General features: G+C 45.0%; 1 protein-coding gene across 3 annotated transcripts in view; it reads right to left on the bottom strand.

Annotated features, from left to right (window-relative positions):
• Positions 1 to 8,606: 8,606 nt before the first annotated feature.
• Positions 8,607 to 24,928, bottom strand: part of CD151 (CD151 molecule (Raph blood group)) — a 41,559-nt gene continuing 25,237 nt past the window's right edge. For all 3 annotated transcript variants that reach the window (XM_053394775.1, XM_053394784.1, XM_053394793.1), the window contains exons 4-8: positions 23,604 to 23,678; positions 19,710 to 19,814; positions 16,261 to 16,416; positions 13,991 to 14,077; positions 8,607 to 11,236 (exon numbers count right to left, since the gene is read on the bottom strand). In XM_053394775.1, coding sequence (XP_053250750.1) covers positions 11,177 to 11,236; positions 13,991 to 14,077; positions 16,261 to 16,416; positions 19,710 to 19,814; positions 23,604 to 23,678 — 483 coding nt within the window. In that variant the 3' untranslated portion in view covers positions 8,607 to 11,176. The remainder of the gene's footprint in view (positions 11,237 to 13,990; positions 14,078 to 16,260; positions 16,417 to 19,709; positions 19,815 to 23,603; positions 23,679 to 24,928) is intronic.

Here is a 24,928-nt window from a genome sequence, read left to right on the forward strand (position 1 = left end):
AACATGTGATAAATCACTGAAATATCTCCATTGAGAATATTGCTGAGAAGAGCTAGCTGTCAGCCCGTCAACAAATCAATTATGCAGAACACCCATGCAGCCAGTTAGGAGCAGGAAGTGCCAGGTCAGTCTCAAGCTGGCTGCTCTCAAAAATCTTCATTAGTGGTTTTGGAGGTGAAAATACATTGCAATATTGATCATGTTCATGGATCAAACAAGGAGGGCTTGCGAAAACAGCAGATAAATGGAATCACTTAGTGACGGAGAGACCTCAGCCAAATGGATGAGTTTAAATGGGATGAGATTTAATTTAGATACAGTAAATGTAAAATACTCTATAATAGCACCCAGCATGGGGATGCATAATAGAAAAGTATTACCTTTCTCTTTAGGCAGCCCAGAAAAAGGATTGGTTGGGGCGGCAAGACAACATACTGATAGCTGCAAAGGACAACACCCAGCAATGTGACAGAGCTCCCAAGTGCGATGAACAGAATGGGATTTGTAAGGAAGGAGAGCAGTCGGATAACATATCTGATTATCTCCTTGATATACAATAAGAGGGCATAAATCCTTGGAAGACACCCTTCTAGTCTAAAATGTTTGGACTTGCATGTCTCTTGAAAAATAATTAATATTAGGAAGTGGTCCTAGGAATGAAAAGCTGCCCCAGAAAATCTAGATATAAAGGTGTATAGCATTAGTGAGCACATAATAAAAGCATGCAGATTTTATATATCACGGATGTATGGTGAGCATTTCTCTGGCTTACATTCATCCCTTATGGCCTTCTGAGTCATTATATGTTCTTTTCTTGGGATACGCTTTGTGCCTGAATATAACGAGTACAGGTTTTGCTACACCACGTAGAACAAACCAAAGGTATGGATCTTAGTGCAGATAGAGCATTTTGAGGACTGGTATACAGACCAGTCAAAATATAGGACAAGTCAAAATGTGAATGAGCCCATTGCCCCGTGATGCATTTCTTCCGGTTCCGAGACCAAGTCCATGGAACAGTCTTCCAGCAGAGATTCCTCTGAATGTATCCTCCTTGGCTTTTGGGAAGGGTGCCTGTTTCCAGCAGCAAAGAGAGTCATGCCTTGCTCGTGAGTGAATGGGTGCTGGGTGAAATATACAGTGCCGCGATGTCCTCTGTGAGTTTTGTAGCTGATATATTTGTGTGTTGTTTTAGCTATGTGGTTGTTGTGAGCTGCCTCATGCAGGCTGGAGAGAAGTGGGAGGCAAGCCTATTAAAAGAAAGCAGTCAAATAGCCATTGGGAAGTGGATACTTGGCAACACACCGGGTGCAGGAAATAAAATGTGAATTGTGAGCTGCAGGTTGTGATGTAGTAAAATCAACAGCAAGGCTCTCATTGTTTTGTTTTGTTTTGCTTTGAATGGGAAGTGGGTAGCTCCATGACTGTGCTTGGAGGTCGGGAGGATCTCCTCGTTTCAAATATCCTTTTAAACAGGGCACCATGTCCGTAGGCAGAGGAGGAGGTGGCCTGCTTCCTTCATTTTCCTGCCAAGAGAGGGCTGGGAAGAAGGACTTGTTTTTGGAGGCAAAGGGGAGAGTGCTCTTCCACTGGGCCCACTTGGCAGAATGGCAGTGGCAGGTTGCAGTGGGTGGAGGTGGGAGACTGTTTAAATTGGAGAGATCATTATCTTGGCTGGGCAGGAATCTTTTATTGCGCGGAATCTGCTCCTCGCTGCTCACAAGTGCCCTGAAAAGTCTCTTTGTCTGCAATAGGAGTGATTAGAAGGTAAAAACACACGAGAGAGAGAGAGAGAGAGAGAGAGAGAGAGAGAGAGAGAGAGAGCACTGCCAACCCTAATGGGCTCCGTGTGCGAGAGAGAATAGGAACCCGCCACAATGCTAAGGGGAATGTGCTTCCCTTATAGCAAATGAAGGCAATCTTCAAATTCCCTGCTAGTTAAACGGCCCTCTGAGACAGAGTGATTCACCAAATCTATGTGCCGGAGACATGCTATACTTGCTGCTTGCATGATTTCAGTTATTTAGTGAAGAAAATAACCTTCCCACCCACCCCAAAATTGACCTTTCATTTGGACTGTGTGGGTGTTTTATCTTTCCTGCCCATTCCTCCCCCCACCGCCGTAAGTCATAAGATACCACCAGCATTTTCTTGGCTGCTCTTGATGACATGGCTTTAAAGAGCGGTTAGGCTTCTCTAAATACTCAGCAGCTTGGCCAGATTCCAAGGAAGAAATGAATTGAACCAAACATGCGACCCTTTCTCGCCCTGCTGACTGAGGGGAAGTGGGGGGGGTTGCAGGAGCGCAGCTGACAGCCCCACACAGCCCCAGCGACTGCCGAGGAATGCGGCCAGGACCACTCCCTGCCAGGGCTCCTGCCTAAACAAATTGGATGGACTGCTAGACTCACCAAGGTTCCACACTCCCTCTCTGGGCCACATGATCATGGCATATGCATCCTTCCGAGCTACTTGGGCATCGTGGCAAACAGTGCCATCCTGCATAGAATTATGCCCCTGCTGAGTTGTGTTTACTTCCAAGGGGTGCCCAGGGGCCACATCTGCTGTTGGCCAACCTCCCAAGGCTGCATATCAGTGGAGGGTGTGGCCAAAACAAAAGTGGTCTTTGCCAAAGACCAAGCATGACCACACACCCGACAGGCTGGTATGAATATGCAAACCCTGCTCTTCCACTGAGCAGCGAAGTGGGGTGTCTTCCCCATTGCAGCGCTGTGAAAAGAGGTTCCTCTTCTCCCAGCCCAGCACTGCCGTGGGGAGGAGAAATCAGTCCTGCTGTTCTTCAATCTCCAAAGAGCACAGACAGTGATTTTCCTCCCTATCACACAGACCAGAAGGGAGAGAAATACCCCTGCCCCTTGCAATATTAGCAAAGACAAAGTATTCCGATATGCTTGCAATGGGAAATGAGAGGAGGAAGAGGCAGAGGTTCACCATGGGTTGTACAGAACTGCAGCTTAAGAGACTGATACGTCTCTATCATAAATTTGCTTGCCAGTAAGCTGCTCCTAGGGATGCGGGTGGTGCTGTGGGTTAAACCACTGAGCCTAAGACTTGCCAATCAGAAGGTCGGTGGTTCGAATCCCCGCGACGGGGTGAGCTCCCGTTGCTCGGTCCCTGCTCCTGCCAACCTAGCAGTTCAAAAGCACATCAAAGTGCAAGTAGATAAATAGGTACTGTTCCGGTGGGAAGGTAAATGGCATTTCAGTGCGCTGCTCTGGTTTGCCAGGAGCGGCTTAGTCATGCTGGCCACATGAGCCGGAAGCTGTATGCCAGCTCCCTTGGCCAATAAAGCGAGATGAGCGCTGCAACCCCAGAGTCGGTCACGACTGGACGTAATGGTCAGGGGTCCCTTTACCTTTACCTTTAAGCTGCTCCTACTCAGTCCTGGTATCTCCACTACACTATGGGGGAACTGAAACACTAGAAACAAAAATATACAACTGAATAGCCCCAGCACAGGACTACTGCAACTTGCCAGAGCTGTTAAGAAAGCCCAAACCCTAAGCACAGCTTCTTTAGGCCTGCCCATTGACCCTCCCTTAGTGCACCTCAGAGAAACAGGGCCTTTTCAGGAGTGGCACCACAGCTGTGAGGCTTCCTTTCTTAGGAGCTCCACCACATACCTTCTCAGTTTAAAATGGACTTTGAAAATGCTTTTATTCCAAAAGAATGGATGACTTTATTGTCTCCGAGATGCATTAGCTCTCTGTATACTTAGTATTTTAAAAAGAAATATGGTTTATTATTGTGCAGTTATTTCGATTACTAAGATTCCATGTGGGAATGTTTTGTCGAAAGGCAGGTTGTCAATCAAAGTAAATAAGTAAAATGTGAGTGTTGCCAAGGACTGAGCTTGCTGTCAAGTGCCCCCCCATGCATATATTTAATATTTGCAGAGTCCTTTCAGCCACTGTTTCCCTGCTAGAACACTGTGAATTTGCAAAGTATTGTTAGCCCCATATTCTCAATGAAGTGTGGCTGGGGCCAAAGGATACTTTATAGGTTGAGCATGTGCTTCCAGCTTGTGTTTTTGTGCAGTGTGCTCTAAAATGGAATATTTTTCTTGTCCTTGTGGAGCAGCTGCAAAGAAATGTCTTTCTCCCATCATTGCTGCATCACTAGATGCCCCCTACATGATTGCAGAGCTTTTTAGGATTCTGAAGGGTGAGGAACAGGATTAAGGGGAGTAAGCAAGCAAGGAGCCACCTATGCATAACTGCAAAGGAGCAAAAAAGGTTGGGGCACGTGAACTATGTAACACCCTCTGGGGGCTTGCTCTCACTTTGTGCAGGGCTTCATCCCTCTCCTGCATTCACCTGGTCCTCCAGCTTTGTGCTTGCCCCCTCCCCCTGGCATCCTCTCCTTTTGTGTCTAGTTTATGCTGCACGGCAGCAGCAGTGTGTGAGACTTGCTCTGCTTCCAGACTACCTAAGCACTTTGTGCAAACTAATATCATACCCCCCCCCCCATCCAAGATCCTTTATTCATCCCAGGGGTCTTGGAGGAGCCAGATCTTTCTCCTTGGTGGGAGGTCAGAGGCATAATAGACCTGACCAATACCAGCCAGCATCTTGCTGCCTGGTATGATCGTTGCCTTTCCTCCTTTTGAAAACCATTTGCTGCATCTCTATGCTAAGAGATGCATCTGTTGAATATCTACCTGGAGCACACCTTTGAAAAGAACAGTCTCCCCCCCCCCCGTGTGTGTGTGTGTGTGTGTGTATGTGTGTGTCCCTGCCATACTTGATTGGCACTGGACAGCCAGTGCTGTTAATATCAACAAAAACATTTGGCTCAAGAGCCTGTACCATTAATTACCCCAAGTGGAAGAACATCAGGGTAATTAAAAAGGGTTATGAAAGGGTAGTTATCGCTGATTAAAGGGGGAAAGTTGCTGAAAGTGTTTCAACAATCCGTTGGTGGAGGGAGAGAAGGGGATTCACCTTTGGTACTTACTCTTTTTAAATTGGTGACATATGGCCAGATGTGTTACGTTACCATATTACCAGCAGTTATGCCACCACCTGAGCCTGTTTTGTTGTCATCTGGCTGGGAACCAGGCCATGATCATCCCTGGTGCTGGTCTCCTATTGGCCAGTGGGAAGCTATTTGTACAGTAGCCTACATTCCAGCTAGGCAGAGGTCAAGTCCCCATCCTCCATCCAGGTAAGCAAAAAGCATCATCAGACTTCAAGGGCACCTTCCAGCCAGGCAAAAGCAGTTGAGAGAGAAGAGTGCAGAGCATTGCCAGGGAGGCTTTCTGGAAAGGTGGTGTTGCCTGGGGAAGAGTCCCAAGAGGGTGGTGTTGGGGGGGGGGAGGAACAGAGGTAGCTGCATCCGGCCAGAGATTTCCCATCCAATTTAAGATGATGAAAAGTGACCTGAGCCAAAGACGATGCAGACTTAATAAGGTAACTTTCTCCTCTGCATTTTTAACCTATATTTATAATTGCCAGTGGAGCTTGCCTCCTTGGTATTTAATGGCAGCAAAGACAGAGTGAATCTCTGCATGGAGTTTTTAGTCATGGATGACTTAGGTTCAGATTCTACATTGTCAGCTGGCAAGAGTCTTTGGGCAGGTTTTTGGGTTTGGTTTGGTTTACCTCATGTCTTCACCATGTGAAGGGAAAACAATTCCAACCCATCTCAAGAGGATGTGCCATTATAGAGCACAGTGTTCACACCTTTGTTATACCTATCACACTCAAAGCCTAAGTTGTGACTTCAATAAGCAGACAGATCCCGCTTTTACCAAATTGAGATAGTCACTGCTCTGGCTCAGGTAAACCAAGGATGGGGAGCACAAGACACACACCCCATGCTGTTGAGCCATGGCTCTCATCTATACCAAGCCACTGGCGTGGAATTGATGAGAGCTGGAGCCAATGGCTTCTCTATCCTTAGGGAGCTGGAAAAGTGTTACTGAACTCATCAATGCCATGGGTGGAGCATTAGATTGAGACTTTCTCTTCTGACTATTCACTATTGAAGGAATAGGGTCCTTAAGAAAACATACTTTTTGATTCAGGATCAGCAATGAATCACACAGAGACATCTTGGCTGGTAAGAACACCAGCCTAGTTTGCTTTCCACTGCAGGAAAGAGGCAGGCTCAACTTGTGCTGTAGTGGCAGTGGATGATTCAGTAACCACAGCTGCAGGACACAAGGCAGATGCAGAGTTCACTGTAAGGACAAACAAAAGCAGCACTCCTTGCTCTTAGCCTGCAGCATGCTATGTTTGGCATTTAAATATACATACTTGTGTAATGTCAAGCACCACCTAGTGGTCAGATGCTGGAAAGGAATTAATGGCAAAATAAGGTTTTTCCCATTTCTGGAGATGCACATATGTGCACATAGGTTTACATGTGCCCACGTATTTGTGGCCTTGGAGAAAACCACATATTAGTTTGCGGGTGGTGTTTTGTTTTTTAGACTCTATTAAAGCTATAATTCTATAAACAATTTAAAGATATAAATTTAAAGTTATAAAAATATTATACAGTGCTCCCGTCTAAACATTTTCACATGAAATTGAAATGCTTCACTTTTACTAGTTGAAGGAAAAACTGTCTTGAATGAAGGTCCATCAAAAACAAGCAACATACTAGCAGTGCAATCCAGTGTCTACTCAGAATCAAGCCCCTCTGAGCTCAACTGGAGGGACACACCCAGAAGTGTGAATCAAATTGCAACATAAAGCATACATAACTGCCACGTGAATAGTATTGCAATGCTGGAAATCTCAAACTGCCCCTAAGAATCAGGTAAAACAGATGTTAGACTTGGGGAGCTAAAAGGTTGGGGAGGGGAGAGGAAATACCATGTAGTAGATGTGGGACTTGAGCTTCCCAGGAATGGAACTGGCTAGAATTTCAGCAGGAGTTGCTTGCATGACAAGCTACACTTGCTGAAATCCCCTCTTCTATCCCAACAGTGAAAGGTGAAGGATCTCCTTCTCCTTTTTTGCACCTCAAGCTACCATGGCAGAGGGGCATTTTCATCCAATGAATGTTGGAAGGAATGCTTTTATCACAAGCACATTTCCTCTCTTATATGGCAGAGAGATTAGTTTATTCGCCTAGAAAACAAAGCCAGCTCACCTAGCCGTATTTTTCAAAAGGTCTAATTGATTAAGTCGTCCCTACAGTTAAATTATGCTGCTCCTTGCTACCAGTGGCTGCTAAACAGTTTCTCTTATCAGAAAAGATGTCAGAAGCAGCTGTGGGCTCAGCAGACCAATCTGAACCCATCTGAAGCAGAGACAGTTCAACCAAAGGCTGGATATTTTAGTTTCATTGATACTCCGCAGAAACATCACATCCTGGGGTGGAGTTAGGACTCTTATCAGCCAAGCACATGAAAGCAAGGGTTCTCTCCCAGATCTGTAGTAAAGCTTTCTCTCTTGAAGTATCACACTATTGACAAACCAAACCCAGCCAGCTCATTGGCTACATGGACACCAGAAGTCAATACAGGTACAAAGAAAGTAATATTTATCACGACCAAATCTGGCCTTTTTCTGCTTAAAAAGGAAAATGATTTAGTACCTGGATGAGATAACTCTTCACACTGCTTGGCTGGCACTGTTAACTACTTTCTCCCAGCTTGTTGGGGCAGAGCATTCACTGCAGCTGAACCGTATTAGTGGCAAATAGAACTAGTTGGTGCCTCCTTCCAGGTGCTTTTTAGAGAATTAACATGCAGGTTTGCTTCCTTCCAGGCTGCATGCACACCATACATTTAAAGCACATGATTTCCCCAATGAATACTGGGAATTGTAGTTGCCCTCTCACAGGGCTACAATTCCCAGTACTCTTCAAAAAAGATACAGTGCCCAGGATCGGGGGTGGGGGGGAGTCATATGCTTTACACATGCATTGAATGGTATGCTACAGTGCAGAAACTATGGATGTATGAATGACTGTAATTCCAGTTTCAAAAATAGTGAACCAACCCAGAGATAGACATGGGATTCACTCATTAGGTTGAGTTTCTGGTGTGCTTCTGATGCACAATAGTCTGGGTTGCACAAGAGCCTGCTTCTATTACATCAAGGGTGAGGTTTGCGGGGAGGGATCATCAACCTTAGGGGGCCATTGGGCACATTGGGAATTTTGAGAGTCACAAAATGGCTGCCAAGGGGCCCAGAAGAACACAAAATGAGTGCCACATTTAAAACAACAGAGAGACAGGACCACAAAAGTGTGGAGTAGGTATGTGTCCCCAACAATCTGCATCAGTCACCACTGCTCTTTCTTCAGAACCGATGGGAAGGGTGGGTGTCTAATCCTGGCATCCAATGAACATGCTCATCTTTCAAGTGGCAGCATGTTCAATGCAGGAGACGCCAAGTCAGAAGTAGGAACTGAGCAGGAAGACTGAACTGCCTCCAGCACTTTGTGAATTTTTCAGGAGATATTGACTGAGACATCATAGGAGGTACTGTCAGGCGCATCATGTGATGCGCAAATATTTGAAATATGGTAGTTGACAATCTCCCAGACCCCCGTCCCTGTTACTGATGAGGTGTTTGGCTACTCCGCAAACCCACGTTATCACTTCAGCCTCACACAGGACAAAATACAGACAATATTAGCTTTATTGGCCAGCAACATAAACTGTATTTAAAGCATGGTTATTATATGAGGAAAAACCAAGGAGCAAGCACAGATTGCTGACTGGCAACCCCTGGCCTCTCTTACCATGGCACAATATAGTTCCCCAGTGGAGGGAGGTGGAGAGAAAGCTAGCCATCCACACAAATGCACTTCAGTAGTCAAATACTGTTTCAAGCAACTGCAATCAGGATCTTTTGTTTTCTTGCAGGTTGGGGAGTGGGGAGAGAAATATCAGGTAGGTATAAAGAAATAATTTAGCAATTTAATTTGTAATAATTTAGATACTCACCCACCTTTACAGTGAGAATGGCGCAAAACCTTTCTCCTGCAAGGACGTTTACCATGTGTGATCATGCTTTACATCTCCCCAGCCGCCTCCTGAACTGTTCCTGAACCTCCTGAGCAAAGCAGCCAAGAGGACACTCCATTTTTCACTGCACCCATGAGAGGCAATTATGTGACATGGACTTTCTTGGGTGGTGTGTTTATATTAAGTGCTTGCCTATCAGAGCCCACAAAGGGCTGGAGATGGAATTACCTTTAGTCTCTACTTTAGTTGGAGAAAGTCACATTTAGCCAGCTAAGGAAAATCCTGGAGTGTAAGACTAGGTTCCCAGTTTGGGCAAAACCTGTATACGCTGGCCTTTGGTGGTGATGGTGGGGGCTTAGATCAACTTTCCACAGCCTGGTGCCCTCCAATGTTGTTAGGACTCCCAACTGCTATCAACCACAGTAAGGTAGGATGGAAGCTGGGAGTCTGGCAATGTCAGGAAGGCGCCAGAGACTGGGGAAAAGCTTCTTTAGGCCATGTGATTGCTCTTGCCCCCAGCCAGGTGTGTGAAAGGGGACAGGGAAGAATGGGCTATGGAGGGGCAATGCAAGAGCTTCAACGGAACCTATAGAATGCAAATACACAAGCGGCCACACTGTTTACTCGGGAGACTTTCAGTGGGATAGGAGAGCGATGGGGATCCATATATTGGACTTCAACGACCATCAGCCACCAGCTACTATTACCAATGGCCAGGAATGATGGGAGCTGTGGTCCAACATCTGGAGGGCCCACCTGGTTCCCCATCAGTTACAGGAAGTATATTCTTCAGCATGCTGCTGTTGCTACAATGGACCTACAAATGAGATGTGGGAAAAGCTGTTAAATGGAAGAGGTACCTTACTGAAATCAAAATGTGAGGCAGTCGTGAAACAGGTCAATGTAAGAATGGGGAAGGAATATTTGGACACTGGCTATACAAACAGGATCTGGACACCTACTCTATCAAGGAGGCTTTTTCTGTTTCTAAAACATATTCTGTGAAAACCTTTAGAGTGGGTGAATTATTGGGAAAACTAGCAAATCCGCTGTTGGAAGCCATTCCTAGAATAGCCTCCTCTACAGCAGAAGAGGCAACCGCTGTGGATACAAAAGATACCGGCCACTTTCTCTCCTTGCACCAAATAGTTCAATTTGCAATTTTATGCCTTACTGCCAATTGAAATCATTTTGGTATGAAGCATACTCAGTAAATTAATGAGAGAGGGGGATAGGAGAGCTGAATTCTGGTTTTCATGCCAGCCAGAGAGTACCTGGCTGGCTAATCAGACTTTGAAGATCAACCCAAAAGCAAGTAGAAGTATGTTCTCCCCGGTTAAATGAAGTGTCGTTCTGGGAGAGAATGCTCATTCCTAAGAAAAGGGGAGCTGCACGATTCCACAGAGTCGGGTTATCTTGACAGCACAGTTGAGGCAGGAAACCATTTCAACAGAAAGCTTATTGTTTGTGTGTCTGTTGGAAAAAGTAGGCCAAGGCTTCTAATTAAGAGAATAAAAGAACGTCCTCCAACACCTGGCCTGAAAGGCACAAGACTCGTCTCCAGGGGGGCCTCCTGTTGGGGCAGAGGGAAGGCCCTGAGGATGAAGCAGCCGGCTTTGTGGGTAACCTAGTCCATCCATCTCTCAGGCACAACCTCAAGGAGATCGGGAGAAGAGATTACCCAGCAGAAGGAGGCACTGCCTTGGATGGGAAAGAGCCGTCGCATCAGAACTTCCACTGGTCCAGAAAGGCACTTCTTCTGGGTGCAGGAAGAGAGGATTTAAATCTCCCAACCTGTGAATGCCTTATGCATCCTTGTGGGCTAGTTGTCAGCTGATCGGAGAGTCAATCTCTTGGTTAAAAGAGGGCTAAAAGTGAAACAGGAAAGGTGCCAGGGCCCCTGGCAGCGTTGATGATCTCTCTTTCAGACTGAATGTTTGGGCCTGGGCTTGGAAACATTTCTGGCAGATAAGAATTCTACAACTCCATGACTCTGGACCACAAAGAAAAGACTGGGTGAGCCCTGGGCCTCCACGACTGCCATAAGGAGGACAACTGATCTCTCTCTCTCTGGCAGAGGCACTGGGTGATCCAAGAATAAGTTTCCTTAAGCAGCAGAAGTCCTTGCGAGGTTGATTTTTTTCTGTGCTGCCGCCTAAAAGGATAGGGTGATGGGATGGAACGTGGAGTAGTCAAGCAGGTGGGGTGGTCTTCCAAGCTTCCCTAGTAAGGCTCAGATTTCAAATTCCTGTACAAACAGCAAGTGAAGAGCATCCCAAATATCTAGAAGGCAAAAAAACAACAATACAAAACATGGGTAAGCAACAGGAGAAGCAATGTATCAAGCCATGTATCTCAGCACCTCTTCATTCTTCTCACATGGAAGAGAATGTTCGTCCCTTGCAATCATACAAAGTTTTGCAGTCAGAAGGGACCGAGCTTCCAATATGGGTACAGAGAAAATATGACCTGAAACCTCAGCAGGTGAACCCTGAAGCCTGGGCAAGCTCAGTGGTCTGTAGCTCGGGGACAGCATCTCGCTTTCACACAGAAGGTCCCAGGCTCAGCCTCCAACATTTCCAGGTATAGCTGACCCCTGTCAAAAACCCTGGAAAGCCACTGCCTCTCAGTTACCGCTCAATGAACCAAAAGTATGACTTCGTACAAGGTAATCTGCTATGCTCCAGCAGGGCAGCTCAGCTGTAATAGAGATGTGATGCTGCAAGCAAGGGCATTCCTTTGGACAGCTGGTAATAGCTGTTTTCTGTAAGAAGTAAAAGGAAAATCTCGCCCAAGTGAGAAAGAGCCAGTCCTGAGTGAACTGCACTTTACAATGACAGCTGCAAAGGCATGAGAGGGAGAAATGCACTGGTTCAGCATTAAGATTACATTAAGATCACTGCACATTTCACCTTTGGCCATTAAAAAAAAAAAGGAAAAGGAAACATTCTCATAATTATTTGAAATGGGAAGAGAAGAGAGAAATCGAGCAATGGATAGTTACTATGTGATTGTCAAAACTCCCAAGATATCACTGTGGGTTATTCTGGTAGTGTTCTGAATTTTAAGAAAAAGAAGTTATTTTAAAACAGGGGTCAGCAAACTTACTGCGCCTCGGGCCGGTGTCTCCAGTGCCGATTGTGCGGCGGGCCGGAGAGTGGAGGAGCGCGTGCCCATACGTGTGCGCACATGCTATTTCTGGCACACTTCCGGGTTGGAGAAGCACGAGAAATAGCTTGTGCGCATGTCCACAGGCCTCCTCCGACCCGGATGTGCACCGGAAATAACGCTTGTGCATGCGCAAATAACGCTTGTGCATGCGCAAATAATGCTTGCACATGTGCAAATAACCCTTGCGCATGTGCAAATAACCCTTGCGCATGTGCACAAGCTATTTCTGGTGCTCCTCCAATCCGGAAGTGGGCAGCCGCGCAGCGCAGCACCGGTAAGAGCGGGCAGTGGCAGCGGGGGTCACCACGGGCCAGATAAACGAGTCCCTCGGGCCTTATCCAGCCCGCAGACCTTAGTTTGGGGACCCCTGTTTTAAAAGCATCCCCTTCTAATTACACTGCTCAGTCTGAGCAGCTGTTGGGACAAATCACCACTAGAGGCTGCCTTCTCACTGCTTTACAGAAAGATTTCTGTTTTTCACAACCTTCCCTTCAGTAAATAGCATGTTGGTGTTTTTTTTACTGAGTCATTTGTATCTAGAGTTGGCAACCTCAAACCTTTAGAAGTGCCTCCATCCCTTACTCCATAAGCTGTAGGATTTTTTTTAAGCACACAGGTTATTAGGGATTTACATGTATATGTTTTTGGAAAATTGCCACTTTAAAATGATTGTGGGGGAGACATTCTCTCAATTTTACAGTGAATCCGATAACTCACATCTAAGAAAACACCACCAAAGCTGGTTTCTACTGTAGCTTCTTAGCAGGGAACCCAGGGGTGGGGAGGGCCACATTCCATTCAGGGCAACTTTCTGAGGGCCACTTGTCAGGGTCAAAGGTTAATATCAGGCATGTAAACAGTCCTTTGTGTGGTTGCTTGTATTGAGTGGGAATTGTCTCCAGTTAGGGAAGCAATTTGAACGCTGAAAGCAAGCCAACTTTGGAGGCCATGAATGAACCACAAATGGCAAGACAGGTAAGTGCAGGTATGCAGGCTGGCAGGCAACTTTGGGGGGGGGGCTAGTAACTTTTGAGAACTCATTAGCAATGCTAGTTAATATACTGTGCTCAGCCAACACACTGGCTTCAGAAATTCATGATTGCCACAAATCATGGAGATATAGAAAATTGCAAAAGAAATAGGCATGGGTGAGAATATTCTCTCTCACACACACACTGCAATGTGAGATGATACTTGAGCTTAAAGTGTGTGTGTGTCAGAAAAATAAGATCAGACAGCTACTTCTATGACCAGGAGATTGCTCAAGGCAGAGAGATGGATTATAGAATCACTTCCCGCATTCAGAGCAAACCCAACGAAGCCTCCAGAATCCAGTGGTGCTGGACTGCTGCTTAATTCCAGCTGCTTTTACATGGTTACAATTTGCACACAGGATCCTCTGGATCCTGCAAAGCTATTATCTCTAATTTACAGACAATAGCAAAGAGAAATCGATGTCCTTTTTGCCCTAATGCAGTGTTGTTGGCAACTAGAGTGGGCAACAGGCCAATCCAAAGCCAACCACTGGAGCAATTGGCCAAGTGCTATGCCACACTCCTGCCTAGCCCCTGCTGGGGAAGTATGCACCTTTCATGATATTCCTGAAACCTTTCTCTTTCTCTTCTGTGGTTGATTACCCATATGTTTTCTGCAGCGCTGTTTGTTTGTTGGTTTGTTTGTCTGTCCTATAGCAGCTTTCAGATCAATGGTAAACTGCATGACAGGTATCCATGGGTCAGACTTTGCTTACAGGTCCCCAGTCGCCAATTACTCTCATAACAGTAAACCTGAGACAGGAACTGTAGCATGGTGGTCTCCCAAGCTCTAACCTTGCACACTTCAATCTTGCATATTACTAGCCCATACCTGTACAAAAGCAATGCCAATCCCCACTGCTCCAATGATTTTCAGGTGTTCCTGGATGAAGTTTTCCAGTTTAGTGATGCAGCCACCCTAGAGAGAGAGAGAGAGAGAGAAAATTGTTGACATAATTTCAAGTTTAATTTGTGTCTTCTTGTGCTGTTTCGAGATTCGCATGTGAAAAAAAAGTTTTCACACAGCAAATAAATGCAAGAAAATAAAAAAACGGGCTGGGGCATCTGAACAAATGCTCATCCTTGCAAGGATTTCTTGGCCTAATGCTTCACTTTAACCATGTTACACATGTGGCCTGAATAGAGGGCTCCTATAAAGTCGAATCAGTAGTAGTAGCTTGAATCAGTGGAGCACCAGTAGCCAGCTGTAAACCTCTAACATCAACAGGCACTAAAAAAAGAGATGAAGTAGAACACAGCGTTAGGGAAGCTCAATCGCTGTCTGCCTCCATCTTTAAAAGATTGTCTTTGGCCTCCTGGTGGCCTGTTTATCTGCCTTGCCAAGTCATTGCAGACAGGAGAAATAACAGGATTAGCTGCAGTGTGAGGCAAGCTTTATTTTTTAAGTTGTTTGATCATTCCACAAATGTATTCCCACTGGGTAGTGGCCCAAGGAAGAAAGCACATGAGTACATGGCTCATGGTTTCAAAGCTCAAGCCAGTAAAGGCAGAGCTGAGGAGACTCAAGTTTAAATCCCCCATGAGCTATGAAGCTCATGGGATGGCTTTCAGTCAGTCACCATCCCTCAGCCTTGCCTACCTCATGGGATAGCTCTGGCGAGGATGAAAATGGAAAGGAATATCTACAGAACACACTTATAACTACCGTATTTTTTGCTCTATAAGACGCACCAGACCACAAGACGCACCTAGTTTTTGGAGGAGGAAAACAAGAAAAAAAAAAATTCTGAATCTCAGAAGCCAGAACAGCAAGAGGGATTGCAGCACAGTGAAAGCAGCAATCCCTCTTGCTGTTCTGGCTTCTGGGATAGCTGCGCAGCCTGCATTCGCTCCATAAGACGCACACACATTTCCCCTTACTTTAGGAGGGAAAAAGTGAGTCTTATAGAGCAAAAAATACGGTACTTTGTACCAATTTAACTTCTATGTCTCCCCCCAAAGAGGTCTAGTTTGGGGAAGATGCTTAAAATCCTTTGTTAAAGGATTTCCTGTCCCTTCCCATACAAATATGGTTCTCAGGATTCCCTAAGGAGAGGGAATGAGTGTTTTGAAATGTGTTTAAACTGGTTATGTAAACTGGTGATTCTTCCTACATTTCCTTTCAGCAGCCTGTCACAGGCAGGTCAATCTCAAAAGGCAGACTGGAGGCAAATGTTGCAGAATGTAAATACTTCACTATTCTTTCCAAATCTTTGGAAATATTATTTAATACATTTCTTTATATCCACGTAAATGGCACTTCTGTGTGATTTACATGAGAGGACAGTTCCCTGCCCCAATAGGCCTACAATGTAGAAACAAGACAATGTGAGGCAAGAGACAAATGAGGAGGAAATGGAGGCCAGGGCAAGCTGGGGAAGGAAATACAAAATGGTGGAATCTCCTTTCAAACGAGTATCTTTTCTCACCAAAAGTATGTCCTATTGCACTTTGGAAAAGAAGCTAGGGGGTGGGCAGCAGGAATCACCTGGGCCCAGCAGTCAGCAATCATGCCCCGAGGCACAGGGCTTAGTCTGTCTCTGCCTGACTAAAACAAGCTTAGTTGCAGAAGTTATTCATGCTCCTCATATCATTTAATCCCCCTCTGAATCCTGTTGAAAAATGATTGCTTCATTGCCATCACTCTTTGGCAGAACACTCTGTAGACTGAAACATCAACTGACAGTTGGAAAATTGGAATTCCGTGGTTAAAAAAAACTTCCCAAAGTATTTTTGAGTTTAAGGGGACAAACTTTTTTTTTTTTTAAAAAAAATACAGTTTAGGTTGCCAAGCCTGACTGTTTGTCCCTTTTCATTGAAAATGGTAAAAACAACAACCCAAGAACACCACAAGATGGTGGCAAAGTATCTCTGCCTCACCTGCCCACGTGTTGGAACAGAACTGTTGAGGAATATAAATATCTATTTGCGACTAGTTTTGTGACAAGAAGAAAATCTTCAGGCAATGTTGCAGAACATACTGAGAGGCTGAATCTGTTGTGGTGCCTTGCATGCAACTTGTTGATAAAAGTAGTCTCAGAGCCATCTGGCATCCACTTAACTTTCAGATAAGAGGGAGGCGGCTCAGGTCTGATTTCTTACCTCTTTGTAGATATTCGAAGGATGATCTCTTTGGCCACATTTATCTGTCACTGTCTTGCAGCAACTGTCTGGGAACTTCCGGTTTAATGCATCAGGAGATTTGATCCATTCGCTGTCACTCCAGTCTGAAGCATTATGGCTGCCACAGCACTTAAACTGAACACACACAAACATAAAAGCAAAGTTTGCAGGGCTTATTGCCAAAAGATGTTGCAACACTCAAGTTGTCTATGGTATCATGTCTGTGAATGCCTGTACCTCTGGCCTGCAGAACTGCAGGCGCATACAGCCCACCAGTCATACAACAGAAGAGCTATTGAGCTTTTGCAGAGCTAGAGGGCTGTGCACATTTCTTCCCAAGAGCAACACCAAGCTGGGTTTAACTGGCATTTCTGTAAGAGAGTATAACTATGACTGCTGACTGGTTTCTTTTGAAGAAAACGTTCCTTAAATATAAAGCCATCCTTGAATAAAGATATACATGGTGATGTCACTGCTACTTACTATACATATATGGGATATGTGTAAGCTGGCCTATAAACATCCTGCTGCTCCTTTGACAGTCAATGAAGAGGCTACTCTGGTTGTTCTCGCTGTATCAAGCTACATTCTCTGCAAGCAGATCAAATATTCGGCATGGTGTAGAAGAGACATAGCTAGAGTGAACTCATTCCTGGCAGGCATGCTGTACGCTCACATGCTTCCTATCCATTACAGTCCAAGCGAGTCTCCTCCCTTCCTTGCATTTTCCCGTCTTATGTCATGTCTGCAGAGAAACACCCTAGGCATGCAGCCAGAAGCTCTGCATGTGTAGGCCTGCCATACGCCCAGATTTTCCTGGACATTACTGGGATATCAAAGGGGGAAATTTCCAAAAGAAGGTGCTTTGTCCTGGATCTTAGGCAAGTAAAAAACAACAACCCAACAATTTTGGTGGTGTCCTGGTTTTTACTTTTTGAAATATGGCTAACAGATTGAGGATGAATCCTGGCAAGACAGAAGTACTGTTCTTGAGGGGAAAGGCAGGTGTGGAGGACTCCCTGGTCCTGGATGGGGCAACTGTGTCCCTGAAGGAGCAGGTGCACAGCCTGGGAGTCATTTTGGACTCACAGCTGTGCAGGGAGGCACAGGTCAATTCTGTGTCCAAGGTAGCTGTTTACCAGCTCCATCTGGTATGCAGGCTGAGACCCTACCTGCCCGTAGACTGTCTCACCAGAGCGGTGCATGCTCTGGTTATCTCCCGCTTGGACTACTGTCTAGAATATCAACATTTTAAAAAGCCACATAAGTATAAATATATTGCTGTGGTAAAGTGGTTTTACTAACTAAAAAGTAGGAATAGTAGGAACCAATCATTCCCCTGTCACTAGCCAGTTCTTTCTGAACTGCGGCAAGTCTCAAATAACTTTCTGTAACCTTGGAGCTACGCAGCTGAGTGCACTTCCTCTCCTGTATGAATTACAGCCTAAAACAATGAGATGCCTGTCCAAGTTTTCCAAACTAGGTGTGTCAGACAACACAAGTACTCCCTGATGGAATGACCTAAAATAGGGCTTCTCTGCTTGATGGAAGATAAAATCTCTGCCTTTTCTCTGTGCTCTGTTGTAAACTGGATTCCCCATCATACACTTCCATCACTAGAGATTACTGGCTCCGAGAAAAAGATGTGACAAAGAAGTAGCGGGGGCTTCATCACCTTCCACATTCGGAAAGGCTGCCACATTTGCTCCAAATGAAGATGTGTCTGCGCTCTCACTTTTCTCTTCAAATGACATGTGAAGGTATAGTGGATTGGTGCTTCGGAGACGCAACCACTAAATATGGCCACCTGTTTATTTTAACCAGCTGCACTTGTGCTTCTCTTTTGGGACTTCTTGTGCCAGGAATGAAGCCAAGAGGCAGCAATGTGCTAATAATACATGTGCCCTGTACAGCACCTCTTGACCAAGGAGGTTAACCAAAGTAGAAGGCATGGGAAAGTGATCTGTACAAAGTAGGAGGCATGGGGGAAATTATCTATATTTGGAAAGCCCAGTCAGGGTATCCAAGGGACTGCTGTGTGTGGTCAAGTACTCTGCAAATATTCTGACAAGCTGTATCTCACAAACTCTAGATCTCTTAAGGCTGGTTCATAGTTATTTATTCATGTCATAAAATTTATATACCGCTTGACTGTAAAAAGCAAACAAACCTCAGAGCCGTTTACAAAGAGAGAGAGAGAGAGAGAGAGAGAGAGAGAGAGAAAACAGTAATTTGATAATTTCATGTGCTACTCAAGAAAATGGAAGTCTGGAGCTCCCCCTCTCCAGTTGTGAATCAAACAATCCAGATGAGCAGAGGCCTATATGTATATTTTTCTATGCAATTAGACTCTCATTTTGCAATGCAGATAGCATTTGCCACAAAAAAGGGAGGTGGAAAGAAGGCCTGTTGCGCATCTATGTGTGTGCAAGACCTCAATTCGCATAATAAAATCGTCCATGTGCACAGGAGGTGTGCATGAGAATGAAGCTCATTCCCACCATGTTGATAGAATCTACAGGCCATAGCACAGCACAGCTGGATTCTTGCAACCCCCATTCCACAGCACATAGGATCTTCTTGCAACAGCAGCATGCAGGTCCAAATTGCAACTGTGTATACCAGCTTCTGCCCAGCTGGTGCTCTCCAGATATTTTGGACTACAACTCCCATCAGCCTCAGCCAGTAGGGCAAGCTGAGGCTGATGGGCATTGCAGGCCAAAATACAGTGATACCTCAGGTTAAGAATTTAATTCGTTCTGGAGGTCTGTTCTTAATCTGAAACTGTTCTTAACCTGAGGTACCACTTTAGCTAATGAGGCCTCCCGCTCCCGCTGCGCCGCCAGAGCACGATTTCTGTTCTCATCCTGAAGCAAAGTTCTTAACCCAAGGTACTATTTCTGGGTTAGCGGAGTCTGTAACCTGAAGCGGAAATAGTACCTCGGGTTAAGATCTTTGCTTCAGGATGAGAACAGAAATCGTGTGGCGGCGGCGTGAGGCCCCATTAGCTAAAGTGGTACCTCAGGTTAAGAGCAGTTTCAAGCTAAGAACGGACCTCCAGAACAAATTAAGTTCGTAACCCGAGGTACCACTGTATTACTGAGTTTGCAGTTGTTCAAGATAAAATCTATTTTGGAAACAGAAGAAATGAGCACTGAACCTCCAATATATTACAAGTGAATTCTTTATTTACTCCGTTTGCAATTGTTTAAGATAAAACCTATTTGGGAAAGAAACTACTTTTGCCATTTTTATGGATGTTTCTTGTTTGTTTATAGATAGTTGCCTTGGTGTTATTATCTTATATCAATTGTTGTGCATTTTAGGCAAGTGGAGAAACCATTCCACATATTTGGTGGAATACTTCCTTCCATAGTCAAAAGATATAGAATCTTATCACCCTATTTAAATCCATTTCCTAAGCCTACCTCCTGCTGCAGTTTGTCCACCGCACTAGTCACAGACACTTCTTCCGGCTTCATGTACTTCTGGGTCATTGTCTCCTTCAGATTTTGCTTCAGCTCCGTATTCAGCTGCATAGGGTGGGGGAAAGGTAGTGGGGATGGAAAGAAAATATGAGTAACATCCTTCTTCGACATAGCTCTCTGTATGATAACCAACACAAAACTGCACCCAGAATGACTCAATAGATCCCTGGTCCAATTTTACAAGATAAATAAATTTGGGAAACAAAGGCGAGATGGAGAGTTGCAGAGTGTTAGGCAAGTGGGTTGCTCGAAAGCAGGGATAGGAAGCCTGTGGCTCACCAGATGTAGCAGGACTAGAACTCACAACTTCCTGGCCACTGGCCATGTAGGCCAGGACTAATGGAAGATCACATCCCGGCTCTAGAGAATCCCCAAGCTCTAAATAAACACAGGCAGATGCAACAAGCCTTTCTTCCCTTTTGCCTAGGTAGATCACAATCTGCTGGTGAGATCTGAGTGATCTGCAAGAATTCTGACTCCCAATCCTTTAACAATAGGAATGACTCACTCCCCTTCTCCCCTCTAAATTAGGCTGCTGAGATGAAGAAAGCTGCAGGAGGGGAACCAGCAGTTCATTTGTGTCCAACTGGACTGTGAGCTTAGTTCTGCTACTGAAAACAATTCCTGAGTGAAAGTATTCCAACCATGTTCTACCAGAATTGCACTGCCACTATTTTGCTCCAGATGGTGGACCTTGGGTGTCTTCTAAAAAGCCAAATACACGTCCCACAATCCTGAAGTATGGCTGCTTCTATCCTAAGCTTATTTTCTAATATTTTCTGTAAAATAAACAGGCATCCCACTTCACTTGAATTCTAGCTTGTTTTATGGCCCTGGGGCTCCACTGGCTTGGGCCCAAGCACCTGGGCTTGACTGGATTCATGGGACAGGCTATCAGCAACCCCAGTACTTTTGAAAGTAGAGCTCTGCAGTTGTCACCATGAACTACATTTTCTCTCATGCATGCACTTCACCACTGGTGAATGAAATGGAAAGTTCCATCAAACTCTTACTACAATGTACATAGAAACAACAAAGCTGCCTTATACTATGGACTCGTCTAGCTAACTACCTGTCAACCCTGATTGGCTACATATCTGTAGGATCTTGAGCAGAGATCTCTCTCAGCCCAACCCATGGAGATCTTTTAACTGCAAATGTCAGTAACTCAGCCCAGAGACCTTTCAGCATCTAAAGAAAATGCTCTACCACAGAAGCACTTGGGGGGGGGGGAGCAGATGCCCCAGGAAACAAAGCAAGGGTTTTTGCATCAAAATACAGCAGTGATACATCCTTAAATTCCACTTGTACAAGGTAAACATATCAAAGGAGTGACTAGAGCATCATTTGTTTGCCAGACTAGTGCTTTGATTTGAACCCAAATGATATGAGGCTTTAGAGATGAATAATTCACACAAATACAAGGGGAAAAGGTTTGCTGGCACCAAAAGCAAAATTAGAGAGAGAGAGACTCAATTAGCAGATGCCTTCCAGGAAAAACAAAATAAATTACCTGTGGGCTCATAGGAAAGAACTGCAGCGTGGAACAAAGGCAGCAAAAGCAAATACACAGAGTTTTATAAGCATATTGGGGGAAAGGGAAGCAAGGAGGGGAAAATAAGAGGAAGAATCACAAAAGACAAAGTGCATTCAACCCTAGATATAAGGGAAAAGGAGGCTTGCAAGGAGGGCACGGCAGACAGAAGAAACAGAGGCTTGCAAAACAAGTAGGGTCCACACAAACACTGGTGTCCCTCCCAAAACTACAAATCCCAGCATGCCATGCTCACTTGCTTGCATTATCAAAGCCAATCCCATGCATTCCTGAAATAGCATTTTAAATTAGCTCATCCTTCCTGGGAAGCTGATTGGATAACCATCCTAAGAGCTAATGATTCCTCAGACAGCTTTTGAAAAAAAGAAAGCTTCCTCTCTTTGAAAAAATGTTTGGCCTGTTCTATGCTGGATGATTTCTGTCCATATGAAGTTGTGATTAGGAATTGTTCAAGGCAGTCTATTAAACAATTTCCATGCAGACCTGGATATAGGAGTTAGCTTCATTTTACCTTACCCATTAAATAAATAAGATGCAACAAAATCCCTGCAAAGGTGTCTTCTCAGAGGCTATGGGGTGGGGGGAACAGACTATAAAAACCCCATCTAGAACAGCCACCCCACCCCACCTGGTGCCCTCCAGATGTTTTGGACTACAACTTCCATCCTTGATAACCTCTGGCCACGCTGGCTGGGGATGACTGGAGCTGTAGTTCAGCAAGATCTGGAGAGCACCAGGTTGGGAACAGCTGATCTATGCAAAGCTGGTGGCAGCTTATGAAAGCATGTGGCCCAGGAGATCAAGCTTTGTTGAAATGCACACATCCGTTTTATAAAAGGATATGTGTGAAGACCTGAGTTACGGTGTTCTGTCACACACCTATCTTCCCATTGCCTTTGGGCCACTAGATCTGTATACTTGTAGCTGAATGCTGACATCAGAATCGTTTAAACAAAATATGGATGATCCTGAGGAAGTTGGTGCATGTAGACCTCTTATTTTCCCCATTGAGCTTTTCTGGGTTTAGGCACACTTATTTATGCAATAGGAAGGTTCTATAGTAACAACAGCTTTTTGCTAGTAAGGGGGGAATCTTCAGCACAAGCAATCAGACTGTTAGTCCATTTCATACTAATGTGACAACGGAAAAGAGAGAAAGAGGCAATGCAAAGGGAAATTTGTATTCCAAGCACAGGTGCAGCAGCTAGCCAGATGCTTTGTTAGAGGGTATTTTCACACATCAAGACACTTTTTCTGGATCAACTCAATGCTGATCTATTTCATGCAGTATTAAATTGGCAAACTCATACACAATTCATAGGCAAATACCATTTCGGGTGGCAGTGGTAGTTTTTTTAAATAAAAAAAAATCAAACTGATATAAATCACTGGGTGATATCGTACAGAGACATACTCAAAGTAGACCCACGAAATGGTTTTTTTGGGTTTTTTTTCACATAGAATTATTTTTGTTGACGTTTCTCACTGTGAAATGGCTTCAACATATTTTATGGGAAGTGATTCATAAATGGAATCAAATAAATAAATACATTGCTGCACCACAAAACAGGCTCTGCTTGGGCCAATGTTGTATACGAATGCATGCAAATAATACTTAAAATGAAAGTAAGTTTTTTTTATATACCAGAGGAAGGTACCGGGAGAGAAAAAAGGTAGGACGAGATGGGCTCATAACACACCTTTAAATTGAACTCTCAGCAGTCACACAATACGGGCCTGCTGTTCTAGGACACTTAAATATCTCTTGTAGACCCACCCTCACCCCATCAGTTCAGGGTATCGGTTTATTGGCCACAGTGGCCTTGGTCTGGGGCATCACTCATCTCTGCAACAGACATGTTCATAGGGATTTGAAGAGCCTCTGCCCGCAGCAGGCTTCTTTCACCTGTGATGTTGCCACCGCTGTCACTATAGGGCTGGCTGGGATTGGGCATGGGAGTATGAAGGGAAACCACAGCAGAATGACAGGTGCAGAGCGAAAGGAGAACCAGTGTGACATAGCGATGAGGAGTTCAAATCCCCGCTCAGCCATGAAGCTCACTGGGTTGTTGTGAGGATAAAATGGGGAGAACCTTGTACACCCCCTTGAAGGAGAAGGTGGTATAAAAGTGTAACAAACAAACAAACAAACATGTGCATGCTTTTTTATGACAAACACCAGGACACTTGTGAGAAGTGAAAGGCAATGGTGTGAGAACCCTGGAAAATACAGTCTGTCAAACTGAGGGGCTCTTTGCTAGTTATTAGTGGCTGCTTACCTGCTGGTAATAGATATAGGCCAGGATTCCAGCAATTACCTCAAGCAGGAAGATGCACAGCAGCAATATAAAATACTGCAAAAAAAGCAAAATGAATGTTAGAATAGACCAGAGCATAATGTCACCACCGGTGAAAGGCAGCCCTATGTAAATCTTTGAGGAAATTCTCAAAGCTAACAAATCAATTCCACTCCTCCCCTAAGAAACATAGACTGGCAAAACAAGCAAAGGTGGGTGCCAACGCTTGAAAGCCAAGAGAATGGGCAGCACAGAATGGGGAAAGTAACTTGCTGGGATCCAGTGGCACAGCTAGAGATGAAATGTTGGGTTCAGTAGATTCAGCAACAAAAACCAGTGTAGTTAACATATGAAGCTGCCTTACGCTGACTCAAGTCCACCCAGCCCAGCATAGTCTACTCAGATATGCAATGGATCTCCACAGCCGTCTTTCATAGTCCTGCTACCTGCAACGCTTTTAACTGGAAATACCAGGGATTGAGACTCAAATATTCCTGCATGCAAAGCACGAGTGACTGATCCTCGGTTTGTCCCTGGGGCGGTTTTCACAGCTGTGGTTCCTACTTCTCTCCTGCCAACGCCACTTGTCTTGAAATGCAAGCCCTCCAAAGCGACATCATTAGGAGCTCATCACAAGCTTGTTAGGGGGCAGTGGAATGCTTCCTTGGTGAGGGCAGGGAGGGTTTCAGAATAGCTGGGCTTCTTGCAGGGAGGGCTCTCCCAAGTGGGCAAGAGTCAGCAACGTGCCTGCAGCAGCACAGGGGCAGCTTCCGGAACTTTGGACTGAACCGTCAAAGAATAAAACCAGTGACAGGGTGCAACACAGAAGAATTTCCCTGCCCCAGTTGCTCAGAGACCCCCTAAAGCGGACCATTCTGCTAACAACCAACCCAGAACTTGAACAAGGCTTGGATCGTTCAGAACTCATGACACGTTACATCACTAAGCTTATGACAGTCTGAGCTGTACATGTACCATCAGCAACAGAATTAGAATTAATATAATGGGAGAAATCTGAAATGTATTTGCTTGGAAACTCTGTATACAAGTATCAGCCACCGGCATTATGGTACTTAGCCACACACAATTACTGATAATGTGTTTTTTGGTATTGCAGTTTTAGTGACACGGGTGCTACACACACCACAACCTAGTCTATTGACTGCTTTTTACAAGCCCATGTCAGCAGCCAGCAGGATCCCTGCAAGTCCCAGGGGAGACTTCTGCAGCACCATGCAGGCAAACCCTGACTTAGGACACCCAAAGACCATCCTGCAAATCCCCTGCCACTGGAGTTAAGGCGGGTA

Source organism: Podarcis raffonei, chromosome 1 (genome assembly GCF_027172205.1).
Source record: "Podarcis raffonei isolate rPodRaf1 chromosome 1, rPodRaf1.pri, whole genome shotgun sequence".
Classification (NCBI taxonomy): Eukaryota; Metazoa; Chordata; class Lepidosauria; order Squamata; family Lacertidae; genus Podarcis; species Podarcis raffonei.